The sequence below is a fragment of the Siphateles boraxobius genome, unplaced genomic scaffold, assembly GCF_051911475.1.
Source record: "Siphateles boraxobius isolate OS27281-9 unplaced genomic scaffold, OSU_SipBor_1 18, whole genome shotgun sequence".
NCBI lineage: Eukaryota > Metazoa > Chordata > Actinopteri > Cypriniformes > Leuciscidae > Siphateles > Siphateles boraxobius.
Window position 1 is genome coordinate 3,899,886 of NW_027508788.1, and position 18,710 is coordinate 3,918,595.

Genomic DNA, 18,710 nt, shown 5'->3' on the forward strand with positions numbered 1-18,710 from the left:
GATTTGTCTCCCCAGAATGGTGCTAAATGATTGCCAGAAAATTCACTCTATTAATATTTTTGCTACTTTAATTATTGGAATTTATAGTGAATTACAATCTCTCTAACAGTACAATATTAGAACAGGATATTTGTTTCCATAATTTGAATTGAATAAACATGACAGAATACTGTCTTCATGTCTATGTAAGTGGTAGTGCAAGAATGCAAGTTGGGATCATGTTAATTTATTAAAGGAAGCAAAAGTTTGCAGGGTACAAAAATGATCTAAGATATCGTTAAAGGAACACAAAAATTTTGATATAGGATACAAAATGTAAATATAGTTTGTGAATATGCCACTAGGGCCATAAGCACCACATTCATTGAGGAGGACACATCCACCCAGCATTTAGAACAGCATAAGTGATTTTAACAGTTTTGCTAACAGACAAGTCACCGAAATTGACACCAATCCCTTCACCTCATCTGAGCAGTCTGATGCAAAATGATTGACAGGAAAATAGCATTTTATGATTGGTTAAAAAGCGTGGGCAGGCTCTCAGAGTTGTTAGTTTTACTTTTTTATTTTTTGCTGTTTACTGAGCATATGCCTACTAATCGTTTTAGCGTCAAGTTGGACATGTTATGTGTGGTATTCTAAATTGTGCATACTGCACCTTTTAACAGTTATTTCTCGATATTTTTTGTTTTGTTTCTGATATAGACTATCTGTCTTTCACACAGGACTGAGCGAATGAGTTCCAAAAATCAGCTCAGCAGAGGAGCATGTTGAAACACCTCACCACTCCTGAAGTCAGTCAGCCTGACCCACACAGAGCTGGAATTCTCTGTGCCTGAGGAGGAGAGAATTCATGTCCTGAGCATGAATGAGTCTATCAAGAACGGTAAGATATTTTGGCCAGAACTGACTGGAAGTAAGAACTTATCAAGAGGAAGTAAGAACTGTTGTGGTTTTCTAGACAAACAACGTCTAACGTTAGGCTACTTACATTATTTGTCCTAACAAATGTAGTTTCGTAAGACTCCTATAAACCTATAAAACCTATAAACTTAAATAAGAGATTTATTTTCAAAGACGAAGACAGAAGTAGACATTTATTTGGATGCCACTTCTTGTTGCTTGCCAATTAACCACCGTTTGCCAGTGTTTGTTTGGGCTCAGTAGTGTAACCGCCCTCTCTATAAACCAAGACTTTGTAATAAAACTTTTCAAATATAAAAATTAGAATGAACTTACTCTCCGTAGTTTGTCTGTAGTTTCTATGGCAGTCCAGAGTATTGTGCAATACTATAATGTTAAACATTAGATGGCAGTATTGGGTTGATTTAGTAAAGCGGAGTCTTACCAATACTCAAAAAATGTGTCATTGCACCATGTCACTGTTTAACAAAGTAGTATTTGCTCTTTATACTTTGCCCTTTATGGCACTAAGTGCTAAATATGCATTTAAAAGTTTGATGGCTCACTGATAGCTCATTTGTGTTTTATCTCATATCCTCTTTTTTGTTTAGAAATACTTATATGCTAGTGACCCTTCAAGACTTCTTAGTTGTGCACCCAGCTTATTTAGAAATACCATTTTTGCTTAAAGATATGGCAACATGTTTTTCTGTAAGCTGAATCCCTTTATGTTTTTAAATCTGAAACTTATTTGTTTAGGGTAGCTTTTACATAATTTTTTTCTGTAAGCTGAATCCCTTAGTGTTTTTATGTTTAAAAAAAGTGTGTTTAAGTGTGTTTCTGTAAATATAGTGTTTTTCTACTAAATATAGTGTTTTTAGTGTTTAAATGTTTTTCTGTAAGCTGAATCCCATAGTGTTTTTAAATCATCACTTAAAACTTATTTGTTTAGGGTAGCTTTTACATAATTATTTGTAATTCCCATCTTCTTCTTCTTATTATTATTATTATTATTAATCTAACATTTCATAATATGTTTTTATTTGGATTTTTTTCTTGTCGTTAATGCATTGTTTGTATAATTGTTTGTTTTATCATGTTACTATTGTTGTGAAGCGCTTTGAGATGCTACTTTTAAAGGCACTGTAGAAAATAAAGTTTATTATTATAACATGATCGATCCAACCAGCAATAATAACCAATACAAATATCGAAGCCAGGTTAAATAAATGCAAATACGATATACACACACTCACAGGATACTAATCCTTTGGTAAATTTTAATATTAGCCCACTTTCTGTATTTTTTTAAAGTAATATATTTAGCAATATAAGTTTTTAGTTATGCTATAGATTTCTCCATGCTGTCAGTGCTGAAGGTTCAACCTAAAATTAGTCTTCCTACATAATGAATAAGTCCCTGAGCAAATTTGGGGTACTGTGACCGTGGATTTCTGGCTTCGTCCTTTTCTAATTACAGACCGTCACACATGCACATCCACACACACCCCTGTCCTTTTGTCACCGGAGAACCTGAGCTGCTGCTAATTGTGGTGCTGGCAGGATGCCGTAGCCATTATGGGCCGTCTGTGCAGCGGGCTCTTATTGAGAACTATGGCTAGATGAGCCGCCACTGCACCACAGTGCGGGACGGCTGCCAAAATGAACTCCGCAACCTCTTTGGTGTGCCCTTTGGGTCAGCTTACACAGCAGCGTACCGTTCTGCTGAAATCCCTGAATTAATGCAGAGAGGGAAGAAGAGGGGGAGGAATGACTCAAGTGAAAAAGGAGGTACACAAAATGGTGCTCACTTTTATTTGCTGTGTCAGAGTGGGGCAGTCCAACACAAGGGGGTTTACAAATCGTGATGTAATGTGAGAATGTTTGGGGGGGGGGGTAGGGTAGCACTTTTATTCACTTTTATTCAGTCAGTGGTCGTCAAACAGGCTTGGATCCAATAGTGCTCTCTTTTCCTTTGTGTTTGGAGTGTTTCAGTCTTTGGTTTTGTGTCAGCTCTTCACTTTTTGACCTTGCCCTGCGCGGCCACTGCCTCCATGGCTTTGCGCACTGTTTCCTCGTCTCCCAGGAACTGCATGGGTTTGATGGGCTTCAGGTCCTTATCCAGCTCGTAGACGATGGGAATGCCAGTGGGAAGGTTGAGCTCCATGATGGCTGCATCTGACATGCCTGTAGACACGGGTGAAAATCCTGTCAAATATAGTTCTTGAAGCTTTCTACGCCTTGACTTTTCCTGACCTGTGTGACCTTTATTTTCTAAAGTGCATCTCTCTAGCTCTCTAGGGAGAATGCAGAACCTTTCTGCTGAAAGGTTGTGCCCGTAACAGGAACCTAACCCCCTTCTCGTCTCTTTGGTGTATGAATGAGGGCTATGAATAGTCTATGTGTCATTGGGGATCATTGAAGCCTGGTGGTCAGACACGTTCTATGTCTGAATGCTAGATGTTCTTGTTCCTGTCTTGTTTCTTGACATGCTTAGCTAACATGCAGTTCTATTATATAACACATCAATCGCCCGCTTGAGTCCCTGAATAGTCTTTTAACAAAATGCTTGGTGGGATTATACTCACCTTCTAAGTGCTTGACGATACCACGCAGGCTGTTCCCGTGGGCTGCGATTATGACGTTTTTGCCGGCCTTGATCTCAGGTACAATAACCTCATTCCAGAAAGGCAGGGCACGAGCAATGGTGTCCTTCAAGCTCTCGCAGATGGGAAGCTCACCCTCTTTCAGACCCTTGTAGCGCCTTGACTGGTAAAACAGAGAAAAGGAAAATCATCAAACCTGCAGTCATCCCCACATAGCTGTTTACATGAGTGACGTAAAAGCAAAGTTTCATATGCATTATGTATAATTATAACATATTAGTATTATAGGGTATTATAACATACCTTTATGAGTTAAAGAGACCTATTATTTATACACACACACATATATATATATATATATATATAGCATATACATTTCACACATATATATATATATATATATATATATATATATATATAATTATACAAAGTGGCTTATATATAAATTATGAATTTTAATTGTCTATGAAGTGACGATTAAATATATATATATATATATATATATATTTAATCTGATTTCTTTGTCTTACCTCACTGATGATCTTGTGGTATGAATGGTCCTTATCCATTGGAGGAGGGGGAATATCGAACGATCTGCGCCAGATCTTGACCTGCTCCTCTCCGTGCTTGGCTGCTGTCTCTGCCTTGTTCAGACCAGTCAGACCACCATAGTGACGTTCATTTAGACGCCAGGTGCGCACTACGGGCAGCCACATCTGGTCTGTGATCTCCATGATGGTCCAAAGAGTCTTGATAGCACGCTTCAGAACGGAGGTGTAGCACACATCAAACTTCATACCTGCATCTTTGATGGCCTGAGCACCACGCTTTGCTTCCTCCAGACCCTTTTCACTGAGGTCTGCATCAAACCAGCCACAGAAACGGTTCTCCTGGTTCCAGGAGCTCTCGCCGTGGCGTACAATCACTAGACGATGAGCAGCAGCCATTTTGAAAGAATTTGTGTTTTACTACAGTATTTTGCAGACTAAGCCCACCAGACACAGCCCTCCTTGCTGTTGTGCACACACTCTGTGACAGACAGTGAGCCCTGCGTGCCTGTGCTATTCTCTTTTTATAGCAGTCTGGTATGTGGCCTGTCATGAATGTCATATCTTTCCTGCTTTGAACCAATCACAATGTTTCACTTTCAGAATGACAGTTGAACATTCCTATTGACTCTTATGTGTAAGGGGGCGGACCGGATATCTATCTACTACTCGAAGGGCAGAGGTCATGAAAGGATTCGAAATAGCAACATGACTTTTAAACTGAGAGGTGTGGAGTAAAAGTGCAAAGATCAGAGTCAGCCTAGATCTCAGAGGCTGTAAGAGGCCCTCAGTAAATACTGTAGCTCAAATGTAGAGAGAGAGCATGTAGAGCCTCAATAATGTTTTCAAGCTTTTTCTATGGCTTAAAATTGTGTGTGTGTATATATATATATATATATATATATATATATATATATATATACACACAATTGTTTATTTGTGATATTATCGATATTATATAAACCCTGCATAAACATATCTTTAAATATTTGAAAATTGTTGCTTTAATTGTAATTACATTTTAAAACAATTTATGTATGTTCATGCAATTTTTACATAAGTGTGAATGTTTATAATAAAACATTCCATGATCTTAACTGCCATTTAAAAAACAATTGAGTCTGCATAAGTAAAAACATTGACTTCTTTGTATTGTGTGTAATACCTCTTAAATCCAGCAGAGGCGATGGTGTGTTTCCACAGGTAAAGCACTGAAAATAGAGCTGTAACCATTCCTCACTTCTTTTCCAGACCCCCCCCTCCCTCCTCTTTCCTCTCTTCCTCCTGCTTTCATCTCTATATCTGCAGTGGAAACCATGTGCCGTATGTATATATTTTTAACGTAGATGTTTCATAATTAAATTATGTTAAAATAATATAACGATGCACAATGCAAATAATAATTTGCTTAATTTTAGCCTCTTGACCTTGGTGGCAGTTACAGAGTGTGAACTTAAACATATAATTATAAAAATGTATAATTTCAGAGCAAAAACCTCAATTTATTAACAAAATCGTGTTTGTTTGTTAATCGTACTCGTACTTGCACATACATCTGCGCATAGCTCTCTCTCTCTCTCTGTTTCTCTCTCTCTCATGCTGCTATTGATACTGCATTGTCAGAGTTTAGAAAATCACTTGCGTCAGAGCTTCTTTCTGGCTATAAAAGCTGCACTGACTGCGGTAGGAGCAGCAGATCAGTGTTTGAAGGCAGTTCGAGCTGACTGTGGTACCGAGGCACAGAGCAGCTTGTCCTTGGAGCCATGAGTGCCGTCGGGTTTGACCCCTACTTCTCGTCCTCTTACAAGCGCTGGTATGTGGAGAGCAGCCCCCGGGTCTCTCAGCGTGGTCGTTCTCGCACCACGTTCTCCACCCATACCCCTTCTCTCTCCTCTCGCCTCCACTATGCCTCCCCCGGACGGAGCTCCGCTGGTCTCCTGCTGAGCAGCGCTGGCCGCTCAGTGGAAATGGACATCAGCCACGCCGCCCAGGTAAGCTCCGAATTCCGGACAGTGCGAACTCAGGAGAAGGCCCAGATGCAAGAGCTCAATGACCGCTTTGCCGGTTACATTGAGCGTGTCCATGAACTAGAGCAGCAGAACCGTGCCCTGGAGACTGAGCTGCTAATGCTGAGGCAGAGGCACGTGGAGCCGTCCCGCCTGAGGGGCCTGTACGAGCAGGAGGTCCGCTCTCTGAGAACCGCCGTCGAGGAGGCCCGCATGGAGAGGCAGGCCGCGCTGAGCCACCGCGAGAGTATGGAAGATGCTTTGAGGAGCCTGCAGGCCAGCTACGAGGAAGAGGTGGTTGCCCGTGAGGACAGCGAAGGCAGGCTTCTGGAGGCCCGCAAGGAGGCCGACGACAGCACTCTGGCCCAGGTGGAGCTGGAGAAAAAGGTTGATATATTGCTAAATGAGCTGGGGTTCCTGAAGAAGGTCCATGAGGGTGAGATCTCAGAGCTGCAGGCCCAGATTCAGTATGGAGCTCAGATCGCCGTCGAGGCGGAGACCGTCAAGCCCGATTTGTCCAGCGCCCTGCGGGACATCAGAGCCCAGTATGAGAAGCTGGCAGCCAAGAACATCCATTCAGCTGAAGAATGGTTCCGCGGGAAGATGGGCCACCTGACGGAGAGCGTGGCGCACCACAGTGACGCAATGAGGAACTCCAAGGATGAAGCAGGAGAGTATCGCCGCCAGCTTCAGGCATGTGTCCTTGAGATCGATGCCTGCAAGGGCCTGAATGAGTCTCTGGAGAGGCAGCTCAGGGAGGTGGAGGACAAGCAGAGTTCAGAGGTTGCTGCCATGCAGGTTAGTACTAGAAAAACTCTATTTTAGTTATCTTATGCTCTCAAACCATAATTTGAACATCCATCCTTTCCTGCAGGATACAATCAGTGATCTTGAGGATGAACTTCGAGCCACTAAGGGTGAAATGGCGAGATACCTTAAAGAGTACCAGGATCTTCTCAATGTCAAGATGGCCCTTGATATTGAGATAGCTGCTTACAGGTATGATTGTTAATATGACATCAGACATTTCAATTCATGTTAATAATTCTGATTTGTCACGTAATCTTTTGCAGGAAGTTGCTTGAGGGGGAGGAGTCTCGCTTCAATGTGGGTGTGGGAGGTATGGTCGGTGCTTACTCGGTTGGTCCTGTCTACTCCCGGCCCATGTTCTCAATGTCCAGCATGAGCTCTGGAGCCCCCTACATGCTTAGTTCTCGCCTGGTCAGTGCATCCCTCTCAGCTGATGGGGTCATCACATCCAGTCAAGCTCAAGAAACTGCAGCCAGTCCAACCCAGGAAGAAGAAGAAGAAGAGGAGAAAGAGGAAGAAGAAAAGGAGGAAGTAAAGGAAGAGGAAGCGGAAGAGGAAACAAAGGAGGAAGAAGACGGTAAGATTCAGATGCAAAGTTTATAAATACAAATATTTTATTATTCTAAATGTTGACAAGAAGTGCATAACTAAATTATTGTTTTAAACAGGTGTTGAACAGGAAGAGGAAGGCGAGGCTGCAACAGAGGAAGAAGAAAAGGGGGAGGAGGTAGAGGAAGAAAAGGAAGATGTTAAAGAGGAAGAAGGTGACGAAAAAGAGGGAGACGGGGAAGAGGGTGAGCAGAAAGAGGGAGAGAAAGCTGAGGAGAAGGAAGTGGCTGCAGAGGAGGATACTGAGACAGAGAAAAGTGAGGAGAAAGCTGACACAAGTGATGATAAGGCCACAGAGGAGATTGAGACTGACAAGGAAGACACTAAGACAGAAAAAGACAAGTTAGAGAAGGAAAAAGTTGAGCCTAAGGCTGAAAAAGCCAAAGAGGAAGTAGAACCTGCAGCCAAAGAGAAAGCCAAAGAGAAAACTGAACCTGCACCTGAACCTGAGTCAAAGGAAAAAGGCAAGGAAGAGCCTGAGAAACCAAAAGCAAAGGAAATGGAAGAGTCAGAAAAGCCTAAGGTAAAAGACGATGGTGAGAAAGGCAAGAGTGAGAAAAAGGAAAGTGTGAAGCAGGAAAAGGGAAAAGATGAGACTGAGAAACCCAAGGGAAAGTAAAAATGTTGTAAATATAACAGCACAAATAGCAGTAGCCTGACCTGCTTCTCTAGTCTTCCTTCAGTCTGTTGCTATAACTTGATCAATGGTGCTCAGAGCAAATTGCAATACAATGTTTGAAACTAAAGTCAACTTATCAGCTTTTAAAACAAATGAACATTTGTCTGATGTTACTGAGATGATCTGCATACCTGAGTGTATGTATGCTTGTGAAGTAAATTATATTTTTGAATGTACATCAGTCTTGAAATAGATTGCAATAAGTGAACCTTTGCTGCCAGTGTAATAAAAACTTGCTTCTTGATGATCAAAAGGTTTTGCTGATTTATTTCATTGACATTTTTTGTGGGTGTAATAATTTTTTTATAGTTTCCTTATGCAGAAGTACCCTAATGTCTGTTTAGTTTGCTGAATACCTGTAGGCGTTTGAAACATTAAAATATAAAAGATATAAATCTGCAACATTTGTAAATGTTATTCAAAAAAGGTGGTATATTTAATTGAAAAAAAAAAAACTAATGCAGAATGCCTAATATGGGAAAACTTCATAAACAGAAAATAGCATTTATTAAGATCTCTAATGTCTGTTTAGTTTAATGGATGCCTTTAATTTAAATTAGATGCAGCAAATTTCGTAAATTGAAAACGCCAATGAGACATTTTTTAAGAGCCTTACTCATCATATGATCATTAATTAAACAGTTCATTGCACTTGTACACACCTTTTTGTACAGAATTGAAGGGTTCAAAAGTACCTATAAAAAAGTTAATCCTTTAAAACAGTGCTTTACAGAAAACGTATATGTACAAAAACATGCACATAGATCAGGAGATAAAATTGACAGTAAGAATAAAATCATGCATGTCAGATGGGTTCTGTTCTGAAGACACCAAGTTCAATGTAGCAAGTTAATTTAGCATTTTTTCTTTAAATTTAGAGTTTTACTTACTAACAGTATATTATATACAGTACAAAAACTACTGCAGTACTGAAAATTTTACCCAAATTACTAGTGAACCGTTATAAATTATTGTCCTTAGTTCATAACTTGTACTGCACAAAATTTGAGGCACACATTTTAATGAGCCCTTAGCAGTATCAGGGAACTAAACCCTGAGCTGTTTTTAATAAATAATTCTGTAAAAGTTTTTGAATTGACCGAAGCACTTAGATTATAACAGTATCATCACTTTTTTTGAATGATATACCCCATATTTCATAAAATGTTGTCCCATTTTATATTAGTAATGCCTTGATGGGTCCAATATGAATGTTGCATTGAAATCAATGTACGTGGAAGTGTTGGGGAAAGTTACTTTGAAAAGAAATGCATTACAATATTGCATTACTCCCTTAAAAATAAACTAATTGTGTTACTTGGTTACTTTTTAGAAAAGTAATGCGTTACTTTACTTTTCGTTATTTTTTTTTCACTCTGGTCTGGGCTTTTTTTTTTTTTTTTAATAACAATAAAGTCATATTTTTGGGTAAATGTAAAGACCCTTTCACACCAAAAGTGAAATAATACGCCTCAGGCTGAAGGAAATGCAAATTCACGCGTGTACAGTAGATGGGGCAGCTCAAGCAAACCTTTCAGCTGTGCTGCCATTCCGGAGAACGGAAGAATAGGATGCAGGAGAAAAAAGTTTAACACTTACTTTCCTATAAAAACAAAAAAAATCTATAGTAATTTTTGCTCATGGTTGAATTGAATCAGAAGGTCAGAATCAAGTACATTGGTCAATAAGTGAGATTAAATGCATTAAAAATTATTTTTTATTTAACATATTTAGTCATTGGAGGTTTGCATATAGTAGGCCTATTCTGATTCTGCATTTCACTGATTTTATACATTTTGAGGAATATTGATTATTTTTTTGTGCAAGTGAGATAAGTGCACGCTCACATTTAGTCTAGAACTACAAAAACAATCATGTTTACACAGGCTACTTTGTCTGCACTTCGATTTGTCTGAACATGGGAACAAGAGAGCTGTCAGTCATTAAATGGGAAAACAAAGGAACTTGCATTACTTATTTGAAAAAATAACTCAGATATTTTGTTTTTAGCCAAGTCTTAACTAATCTTTGCAATTCTTCATCTGTGATCCTTGAAGAGTCTTTGGCCACTCAAACTCTCCTTGACACGTGCATTAAGACAATATAGACACTCGTCCTCTTCCTGGCAGATTCGTAACATCTTTAGTTGATTGGAACTTCTTAATAATTGCCCTGATGGTCAAAATGAGGATTTTCAATCTTGAGCTATTTTCTTACCGCCACTTTCTATTTTGTGATGCTCAACAATCTTTCGCTGCACATCAGAACTATATTCTTTGGTTTTAGTCATTGTGATGGATGATTAAGTGTTTCCTCATACTTAAACTCCTATGAAACAAGAAGTCATAGCTAGACAATTTCATGTTCCTAGTCACCCTGATGTGCTAAAAAATTGAAATATTAATGGGAATAAACTTCAGAGATGTTTTACTCCTAAACAATTCTAGGGGTGCCAATAATTGTGGCCAACATGTTTAGGAGAAAAACGTTTATTTCATAATGTGATTTTCCCCACATTTTCAATTCTTTTACTTCAATGAAAGGTTCGATTTTTGCGAATTCTTTGAATGAAAGATCAAAAGGATAAACAACGCAGATTTATTTTTACAGGCATCTTTGATCATGTTTACCAGGGGTGTCAATAATTCTGACCACAACTGCATATATATATATATATATATATATATATAATTTTTATATGATTTTATGGATAATATTTTAATTTTTAATTTCTTGATGTTCTTTTTCATTTTTGAATTTACTTGCTGCCATTTTTAAAACAAACTTAGACATTTTTTTCAAAGGCAATCACTCAGAACTTGCAGTGAATGTTGATAGTATTATTTTCTTATCTCTTATGAAGAATATGTAACCACACTCTCAAATAATGTGCAAATACCAAATGCAAACCACATGAGGAAAAAAGACAACAAATATATATATAGTGTTTTTTAATATGATGTTTATTGAGCAAATGCTGCTGAGAAATTCATTCAGATGAACAAAGACATGGGACAGCAAACGGTAGCACCTCATTAACGGTAAGTAGTTGAATTTAAGTCAATCCTATGCATACAATAATGTATGTGCGCATTGACAGGTTTATTTTCAAATGCACTCATCAGGTAAACATAACTGACAACGGTAAAAAGCATGTTTAAGGCTAAGAGTTTCTTAGTTGCTTTATGTACTGAGTGTATATGACCATGGGCTATTTTCACCATCGCCTTCATCCTTTTTTATTTTTTCATTTTTCGCTCAGTTGGTGTCCTCGCAATAATAATATTTATAAGGCTAATTTATCAGAAGAACATATCTCTACACCCCTTGTTACCCTAACTTGAATCAAATGTCATTCCCTACCACTCCGCCAGTATTTTATATTAGGGTGGTTATTATTCTATCTCAGAGAACGAGGAGCGCGCTCCCCCTGAGCTGGCATGCAGATGCCACATTCAAGTGACCGCCCCCCTCCCCAGGTATTGCAGTTTGAACAAAAGTGAAAGTGAGTCCCCGGCGTCCTGGACCACATACGCAGCAGAACCCATTTAAAGCTGTCACTCAACATGCATTTTTTTTAGCTTGCTGCATCTTGTGGCTTCTCTCTATGCTTGTTTTTGTTTTAGTGTGGTTAATGTAATTAGGTACATCTGTTGAGCTTTATGATTTCTTCGTTATGTTCGTTTTGTGTTGATTGCTTGAATGCTTCCTCCTCCGTTCCTCTTCAGTCGGCTATAGCTGTACGCTTGAGTCTAATCTGCTTCAGTGGACTTCACGGCCTTCTCCGGGGTTTTGGAGACCACTTTTTCCTGGACGCTCTCCTCCACCTCCTCTCCTTTCTCGGTGACGGTAACAGTTTTTGTGACTTGTTTGACTCCGCCTTCCCCAGTTGTGATGGTCTCCACAGTCTTGGTGATGACCACCCTCTGGCTCGATTCATCTTTGGTTGGGCTCTCATCCACTCCGTTGGAGACCACCTTATCGGACTCTTTCTTCTCGTCTTTTTTGGCCATGTCTCCATTCACGGTTGCCTCTTTCTTTTTATCTTCAGGCTTTTTCTCTGGTTCACTCTTTTTCTCATCTGCTGGCTTTGGGGAATCTTCTTTAGTTTCAGCTTTCGGTGGTTCTGACTTTGGCTCCTCTTTCTTGGGTGGTTCTTCCTTCGGTTCCTCTTTCTTAGGACTCTCAGTCTTGGGAGACTCACTTTTGGGGGCTTCCTTTTTTGGAGTCTCTGTCTTAGGTGTCTCCTTCGGGGTTTCGCTCTTTGGACTCTCACTCTTTGGAGATTCTGGTTTAGGCGTCTCCGTCTTGGTTTCTGTCACAATTGCATTGTCTTTTTCCGATTTGGGCTCTTCTTTCTCTTCTTTTCCCTTCTTGTCTTCCTTTACCGTTTCTGTTTCTGCTTTCTTAGGCTGCTCCTTTGCTTCGGCTTCTTTTTCATCCATTGATCCTTTGTCGCTACCTGCATCTGCCTCATCTTTCTCATCACCCTCTTCTTCTCCTTCTTCTTCTCCTCCGCTGGCCTGCTTCTCTTCTGCTTTCTCACTCTCAGGAGAGGCTTTTGCTTTGGGTGACTTAGTTTCTTCTGCTTCATCCTCCGCATCGTCCTCTTTCTTGTCCTCCTCAGCCTCCTTTTCCTCCTCTCCTTTCTCTTCCTCCTCATCACCCTTTCCAGCTTCTTCTTCATCACCTCCTTCTTTCTCTCCCTCCTCTGCATCCTCAGCAGGGGCTCCAGAGGCTACTTTGGCTTTGGTTGAGGCAACCACTTCCTCCTCTTCTTCTTCCGCCTCACCTTCACCTTCCTCTCCTTTCTCTCCTTCCTCATCACCACCTTCTTCACCCTCAGCCTCTCCCTTCTCCTCTCCTTCATCTTCCTCTTTGGCAGCTGACAACTCCTCTGCCATCTCTGCCAAAGCCTCATCCATCTCAGACTTCTCATCCTCCACCCTCGTCTCCTCGATGATCTCCTCCACAAACTTGTGTTGAACTTTAAGTTTAGGCGGCTCACTTTTGACCTTGGGGCCTTTGGTGACGGTCTGGCGATATGGGAAAGTGCTAAAGTGGCTCTCCTCTCCTTCAAGAAGTTTTCTACATAAAAAACGAAAGGCATAAAAGAAGGAGATATAATTGTGGTTTAGGCCATTATCAAAATTATATGTAAATTTTTTTTTTTATGGCTACAAAATGTTGTCAAAATACAATTAATAGCATGTTAAAGAAATGCAAATTCTTTTCATAAAATAATATAATATATATTCTCATTTGCATGGTTTATAAATGAAATATTTAAATAAAATATTAAATGTTAAACAATACATATTTATCAAAATTGTTAATAAATATTACTCAAAATATTTAAATAATATAATATTATATATTATATAATATCAATGTATATTACTTCATAATTATTATTAATAACCAATTATATTGATAATATTATTCATATGTTAATATAAATATGTACAAATAAATAGCATTTACACCCAAAATTGATCCCAATCTTACCTGTATGCTGCAATCTCAATATCTAATGCCATTTTGACATTCAAGAGGTCCTGGTATTCACGAAGATGCCGTGCCATCTCCCATTTCGTGCTCTTGAGTTCATTTTCCAGCTGGTGGATGGTTTCCTAGTGAGTCAGACAAAATATTGAGACAGCTTAGTCAAATAAATATATTGCTGAAGACTGAAAGAAAAAAAACTGTCAAATTCTAATCATTAGAATCATTAGATAATCGTTTGTTTATGCATATTCATGCTACAAGGAACTCTTTGTGTGTATTATGCTAATGCTCTCACTGCATCAATTAAATTATAATTCACAGCATCACTGTATGGCCTCAAGGACAATCAATAGGTGCATTGAGTTTATGTGCATGAGGTGATTCCAGGACACAGCCAATGAACAAACCCTACCTCTGCTGTGACTCAGCAAAGAGGAGAGACTGCATTGTGGGTGTCTGCCTCTCCTTAACCCTTTCTAACACCATTCCACTGCACCTATGATGTAATGAACCATCATACGCAAATCCTCTGATGAATGTCCAGTCTATTTCTCGGCTTTTCATACTCTACAATAGTGAGCTCAGAGGAAATAGCATTAAACAGCCATGCAGACTTTACTGTGACTTAATTTAATTATTGAGGAGAGCTGCAACACATTTTAAAAGTTAAAGTGATTTATGAGGGACTACTGCAGCAAAGGCTGCAACCATTGCACCACAATGTTCAGAGTAGTGGTCTAACAATATTAGTTTTTAAATGGCATATTCTTAAATTGAAGAACATTATTTTAGATTATCAACATAAAAAAACACACTATTAGATAACGGTAATGTTTTCACCATTCAGTGCACTTTAAAGCACTTATAAAACAACACGCACTTTTGGAGGATCAGACTTGCATATTTAACTCCCTTTTTGTTGAAATGCCCAAATCAAATGTTATGCTAAAAATGCTTAATGTGTAAAGCATTTGATTATGTACCTGAAGGCTGGAAAGGTCATTGTTGTGTCGGTCCTCTATGTCGTTCAGCTGCCTCTCCAGAGACTCTTTGGTTCCTCGGACAGACTCCAACTCGATGGTTTTGGACTGTAACTGGCGGCGATAATCTGCGATCTCGTCCCGTGCGGATTTGATGGCGCCTTTATTTTGCTCAGCGGCCTCCGTGAGTTTCGAGTAGCGGCACACGAACCAGTCTTCCACCTGCTGGAGGTTTTGCGTCGAGTGGCCCTCCAGCTGCGAGCGAATCTCACGCAGCGCATCGGTGATATCCGTCTTCTGGTAGTCCCTCTTCTCCACGGTGATCTGCGACGCCTGCACCTGCGCTAACAGATCGCTCAGCTCTTCTTGGTGGTTGTTGCGAATAAACGCGATCTCGTCCTGGAGGGACTGCACTTTCTTCTCCAACTCTGCTTTGACGAGTGCTGAGTCACCCATGTCCTTCTTCAGGGCACGGACGATCGCTTCCGTCTCTTCCCTGATGCGGGCTTCCTCATCGAAGCGGTCCCTAAGGCGCTGGATGTCTACTTCAATGTGGTCGGTGTCCAGTTGGATCTGCGCCTTCTCGTTGTGGGTCTGCTCCAGCATGGAGCGCAACTCCTGCAGCTCTTGGTCGTAAAGTTCGCCCAGCTGAGACTGCGACACCTGCTTCTGCCGCAGTGCCTGGATCTCCGCCTCGATCTGCTGGTTCTGCTGCTCCAGAAAGTGCACCTTGTCGATGTAGCCCGCGAAGCGGTCGTTGAGTCCCTGGAGTTGTTCCTTCTCATTGGAGCGCTTGTATTCTCCATTGAGGATGGAGGTCTGAGTGAAATCAAGGCTGTCAGTGGAGCTCAGAACCGTTGAGCCGTAAGCTCGCGCTACCGGGACGTTGAAGGTTCTCTTGTAGGAAGAAGAACTCGGGCTTGCCCTCGACCAAGTCTGGGAGCGGAACCCGCTGGAGGGGCTCGAATAGCTCGTCCTGGTGTCCATCACCCTCCGATAGGGACTCCCTATAGTGTCTATCGAATAACTCATCCGGACGAACGGGGTGTGAACGTACAGATGAACAGAAGTGTGAGGTAAAGTAGTGAATAGGTGTAGGGTGTGTGGCTCGCTCAGCGCTGGATAGCAGCTCTACCTGCCTTTATATAGTCGAGGCGCTGTTACGAAAAAACTCCGGCTTGTTTTGACTGGACCATTGATCCGACGATGTGGGAGGGTCCTGATTGCTACTCTTATCTTTATCAGTATTTCAGAAACCTATAGTCAGACATAACGAGTGCTTGGGTGGCTAATGACCAATAAAAATAACTTGAAAAAATATTGTTGGAAGTTTTAATTACTTTTTAAACAGGACACTGAAAGTTTGTGATGTATTTGTGGTGTTAATCATCTAGGCTTATAATAAATTGATAAACGACATAGGCATAATTTTGTTTTATCATAGACAGTGATTCCCGCAGCTCTGTTCGCTATAGCGTGCACATTTAGCCGACTAAACTTTTGCGGTTATACAAATGTTTAAAAACTCAATTGAAATTAGGTCTATACACGTCTTTGTGTAAAAATAAATACATTTTAAGCTTACTTTTTAGACGCTGCCTATAACCAACATTTTCTGTTAAAGCACCCTCCAAAACTTCACAATTTGTACCCTGAGTGGTTATAAAAAGTTTTAAAAGAACAATTTCTTACAGAATATATTATACGTTGGTTTCGATAGAAGTACAATATGATTTTACGTCGTAGGCTATATATTATGATGTTATTGGGCTACAGTTACACTCGAAGTGACATCATTGGTACATGGACAGAGTCTGATCACGCAGCCCAATCACTGACTGAGCGTCCACAGTCAGCACCAAGGACAGCGGCTCGTATCTCAGACACATTCAAGGGCATTTAGCTGTAGTGTGCTAAGTCAACTATGAAATGACTATTTTCGGTAGCACTTTATTTTTAAGGTGGTTTAGTTACACGTGTTGCATAACTGTAAACTATGCATAATTTCAAGTAACTAACCCTAATTATAGCCTTTAGTCAGTACATATTATTTAGTACTTATTTGTGTAGCCTAAATACACTGTAACAATGTCACTTTAAAATACAGTGTAACCCTATTTTCTTTTGAGAACGTGGCATTGATCTGTTTATTGATTTCTTATAAGAGAAACATTGAGCAGACATGTGCCTTGCACTGTGAAAAAAATAGATTTAGAAATAGAAAAATGAAGGCAACAGTTTGGATGGCTTTTTGATCTCAATTCATTTCTTTGCTTATTTAAAAATAAATTATCTATTTATGACCTGTAACAATACCTTAAAAATCTCATTTTTTTCAGGATTAGGGTAAAAGTTTAAAATTGTACGGTAGCATTTACTCAACAGTGAGAACAATGTTGTTTTCATTTTAAACAATAGCATGCATAAATTATTGTACGTTTGGCATAATTGTGTCATCCTTGAAGTTAGGAAGCACTGCTCTGCTGCAAAACATTATTTGCTGCAAATTAGTGCAAATCTGAGTTTGGCTTTTTGTGCTGGTTGACAAATTACTTCTTTTTTATTAACCAGAATACTCCCGTTTCCGAATAGACAAAGTATGCAAGTCATGCATGGGACTGGGACGTGTCAGATAGTGCTGACTTCCTCTAACAGAACACCTGCTGTTATTTGCTTCACATGCAAGGATTTTAATTTATAGACTAACCTGAAGGACATGTGACGCATCGGCTTATCTGACCTCCCTGTTTCTAATGAAACCTGAGAAAAATGAGCAGAAGGGCGGTCAACAGGCTCATAACATGCCAAAGATGTGCATTATTTTTAGCAACATCTTAGAGTTTCATTATTATTATTATCTGTTTGAGCATACATTTTAAAGATACTTCAGTTAAGAAAACGCAACCCGAGACTGTTGAGATGGTAATTGATTGATCCAGAAGATAATTCAACCAAAGTGCTTCCTTCGGAGCTACACAGTGCTGAAAGTCACTCTGACCTTATACATCTAGCATTAGCAACTGCTAATTTCCAATAGCCTATTTTCTATTGTTCAGGAGAGTTTAATCATATCACCAAAAATTCAAAATGATTCATTCATGTTCCAAGCCATTCCTATCGAACCAAGAGAGGACGATGAATTTGTCCCTTTGAGAGGACTAAAATTAGACATTTCCAATTAATTATAGGCCTATTTGCTTTGTCATTGGATTCGCTGTGTCTGAGCATTGAAGCCAGATTTAGCCAGCGTGCAATCACGCAGAGCGGCAGAAGAAGAGCTCCTGAACTCAATGACCTTATGTCTCTACTGTCCACTCTGCATGTCCAGCCCTGAGAGAAGACCATCCATTTTAAATGTGCAAACCATCCCTGAGGAGCAGGGCGCCTGTCGCTCAAGGTGCTTTTGTGGCCATGCAGAGCAGTGCGGTTTAAAATTCAATGCAGGACACCAGTAATGCTGCAGAGCACGCCCTTACAGTAGCAGCCCTGTGATGTATTATTGGAGATCCAGCTGTAATGTGACGATATCACGGGCAGTGAACTCAGAATCAGTATGACGGTGATGAGGCACGTACGCAGTCTGTGATTTATTAATAAAGAAAGATTGGGGGAGGTATGCGGCGCATTAATGGAAGCAGACGCTCATGTAAGCGACTTTTATAAGAAAAAGTCTGCCAAGAACAGAAACGTAAAACAAATCAAATGGGATCTTTTAAAACTTGTAATATCGATATGTTTGGTGCAAAAAAAAAAAAAAGTGCATACAAATGGGTTGCAAAAAAAGGTGGGTTGCAAGATAAGCTCTGGTACAAATGCAGTGTAGCAGTGCATGAAGGCTTGATGCTGATTTAAATCTCTGGAGGATTCTGTTGTTAAATCAGCTCTGAAGGGATTCTTTTGCTCGGTTCCCTCCCCTGATGAGACCGGATGACTCAGCAGTAATCTGTAGACAATGTGAGAAGTGCTTTATATCTGAAAGCATTTGGAAATACATTGATCTGCCTAATTTTTGACTCATTTAAGGTTCCACCTAACTTCAACTAAACATTTTCCGTTCCTTG

At 40.0% G+C, this 18,710-nt stretch overlaps 3 protein-coding genes across 4 annotated transcripts; 1 reads left to right on the forward strand and 2 right to left on the reverse strand.

Moving 5' to 3' along the window:
- The first annotated feature begins 579 nt into the window (after positions 1 to 579).
- Positions 580 to 8,414, forward strand: nefla (neurofilament light chain a). Of its 2 annotated transcripts, XM_077232915.1 has the most exons (6): positions 580 to 886; positions 5,309 to 5,380; positions 5,681 to 6,861; positions 6,938 to 7,062; positions 7,137 to 7,450; positions 7,542 to 8,414. In XM_077232915.1, exons 3-6 carry the CDS (start codon positions 5,821 to 5,823, stop codon positions 8,099 to 8,101), a joined length of 2,040 nt encoding a protein of 679 aa, XP_077089030.1. In that variant the 5' UTR covers positions 580 to 886; positions 5,309 to 5,380; positions 5,681 to 5,820; the 3' UTR covers positions 8,102 to 8,414. The 2 variants fall into 2 exon arrangements, with proteins under 2 accessions (XP_077089030.1, XP_077089031.1); XM_077232916.1 differs by lacking the exon at positions 5,309 to 5,380 and having other exon boundaries at positions 678 to 886; positions 5,866 to 6,861.
- Positions 2,696 to 4,588, reverse strand: pgam2 (phosphoglycerate mutase 2 (muscle)). Its single transcript, XM_077232931.1, has 3 exons — positions 4,040 to 4,588; positions 3,492 to 3,672; positions 2,696 to 3,090 (listed from the first exon to the last, which is right to left on the reverse strand). The coding sequence occupies exons 1-3, from the start codon at positions 4,454 to 4,456 to the stop codon at positions 2,921 to 2,923; spliced, it is 768 nt and encodes a 255-aa protein (XP_077089046.1). The 5' UTR covers positions 4,457 to 4,588; the 3' UTR covers positions 2,696 to 2,920.
- Positions 8,415 to 11,106: 2,692 nt separating the features above from the next.
- Positions 11,107 to 15,754, reverse strand: nefma (neurofilament medium chain a). The gene is made up of 3 exons (XM_077232907.1): positions 14,653 to 15,754; positions 13,670 to 13,794; positions 11,107 to 13,249 (listed from the first exon to the last, which is right to left on the reverse strand). Exons 1-3 carry the CDS (start codon positions 15,679 to 15,681, stop codon positions 11,914 to 11,916), a joined length of 2,490 nt encoding a protein of 829 aa, XP_077089022.1. The 5' UTR covers positions 15,682 to 15,754; the 3' UTR covers positions 11,107 to 11,913.
- Between the last annotated feature and the right edge of the window lie 2,956 nt (positions 15,755 to 18,710).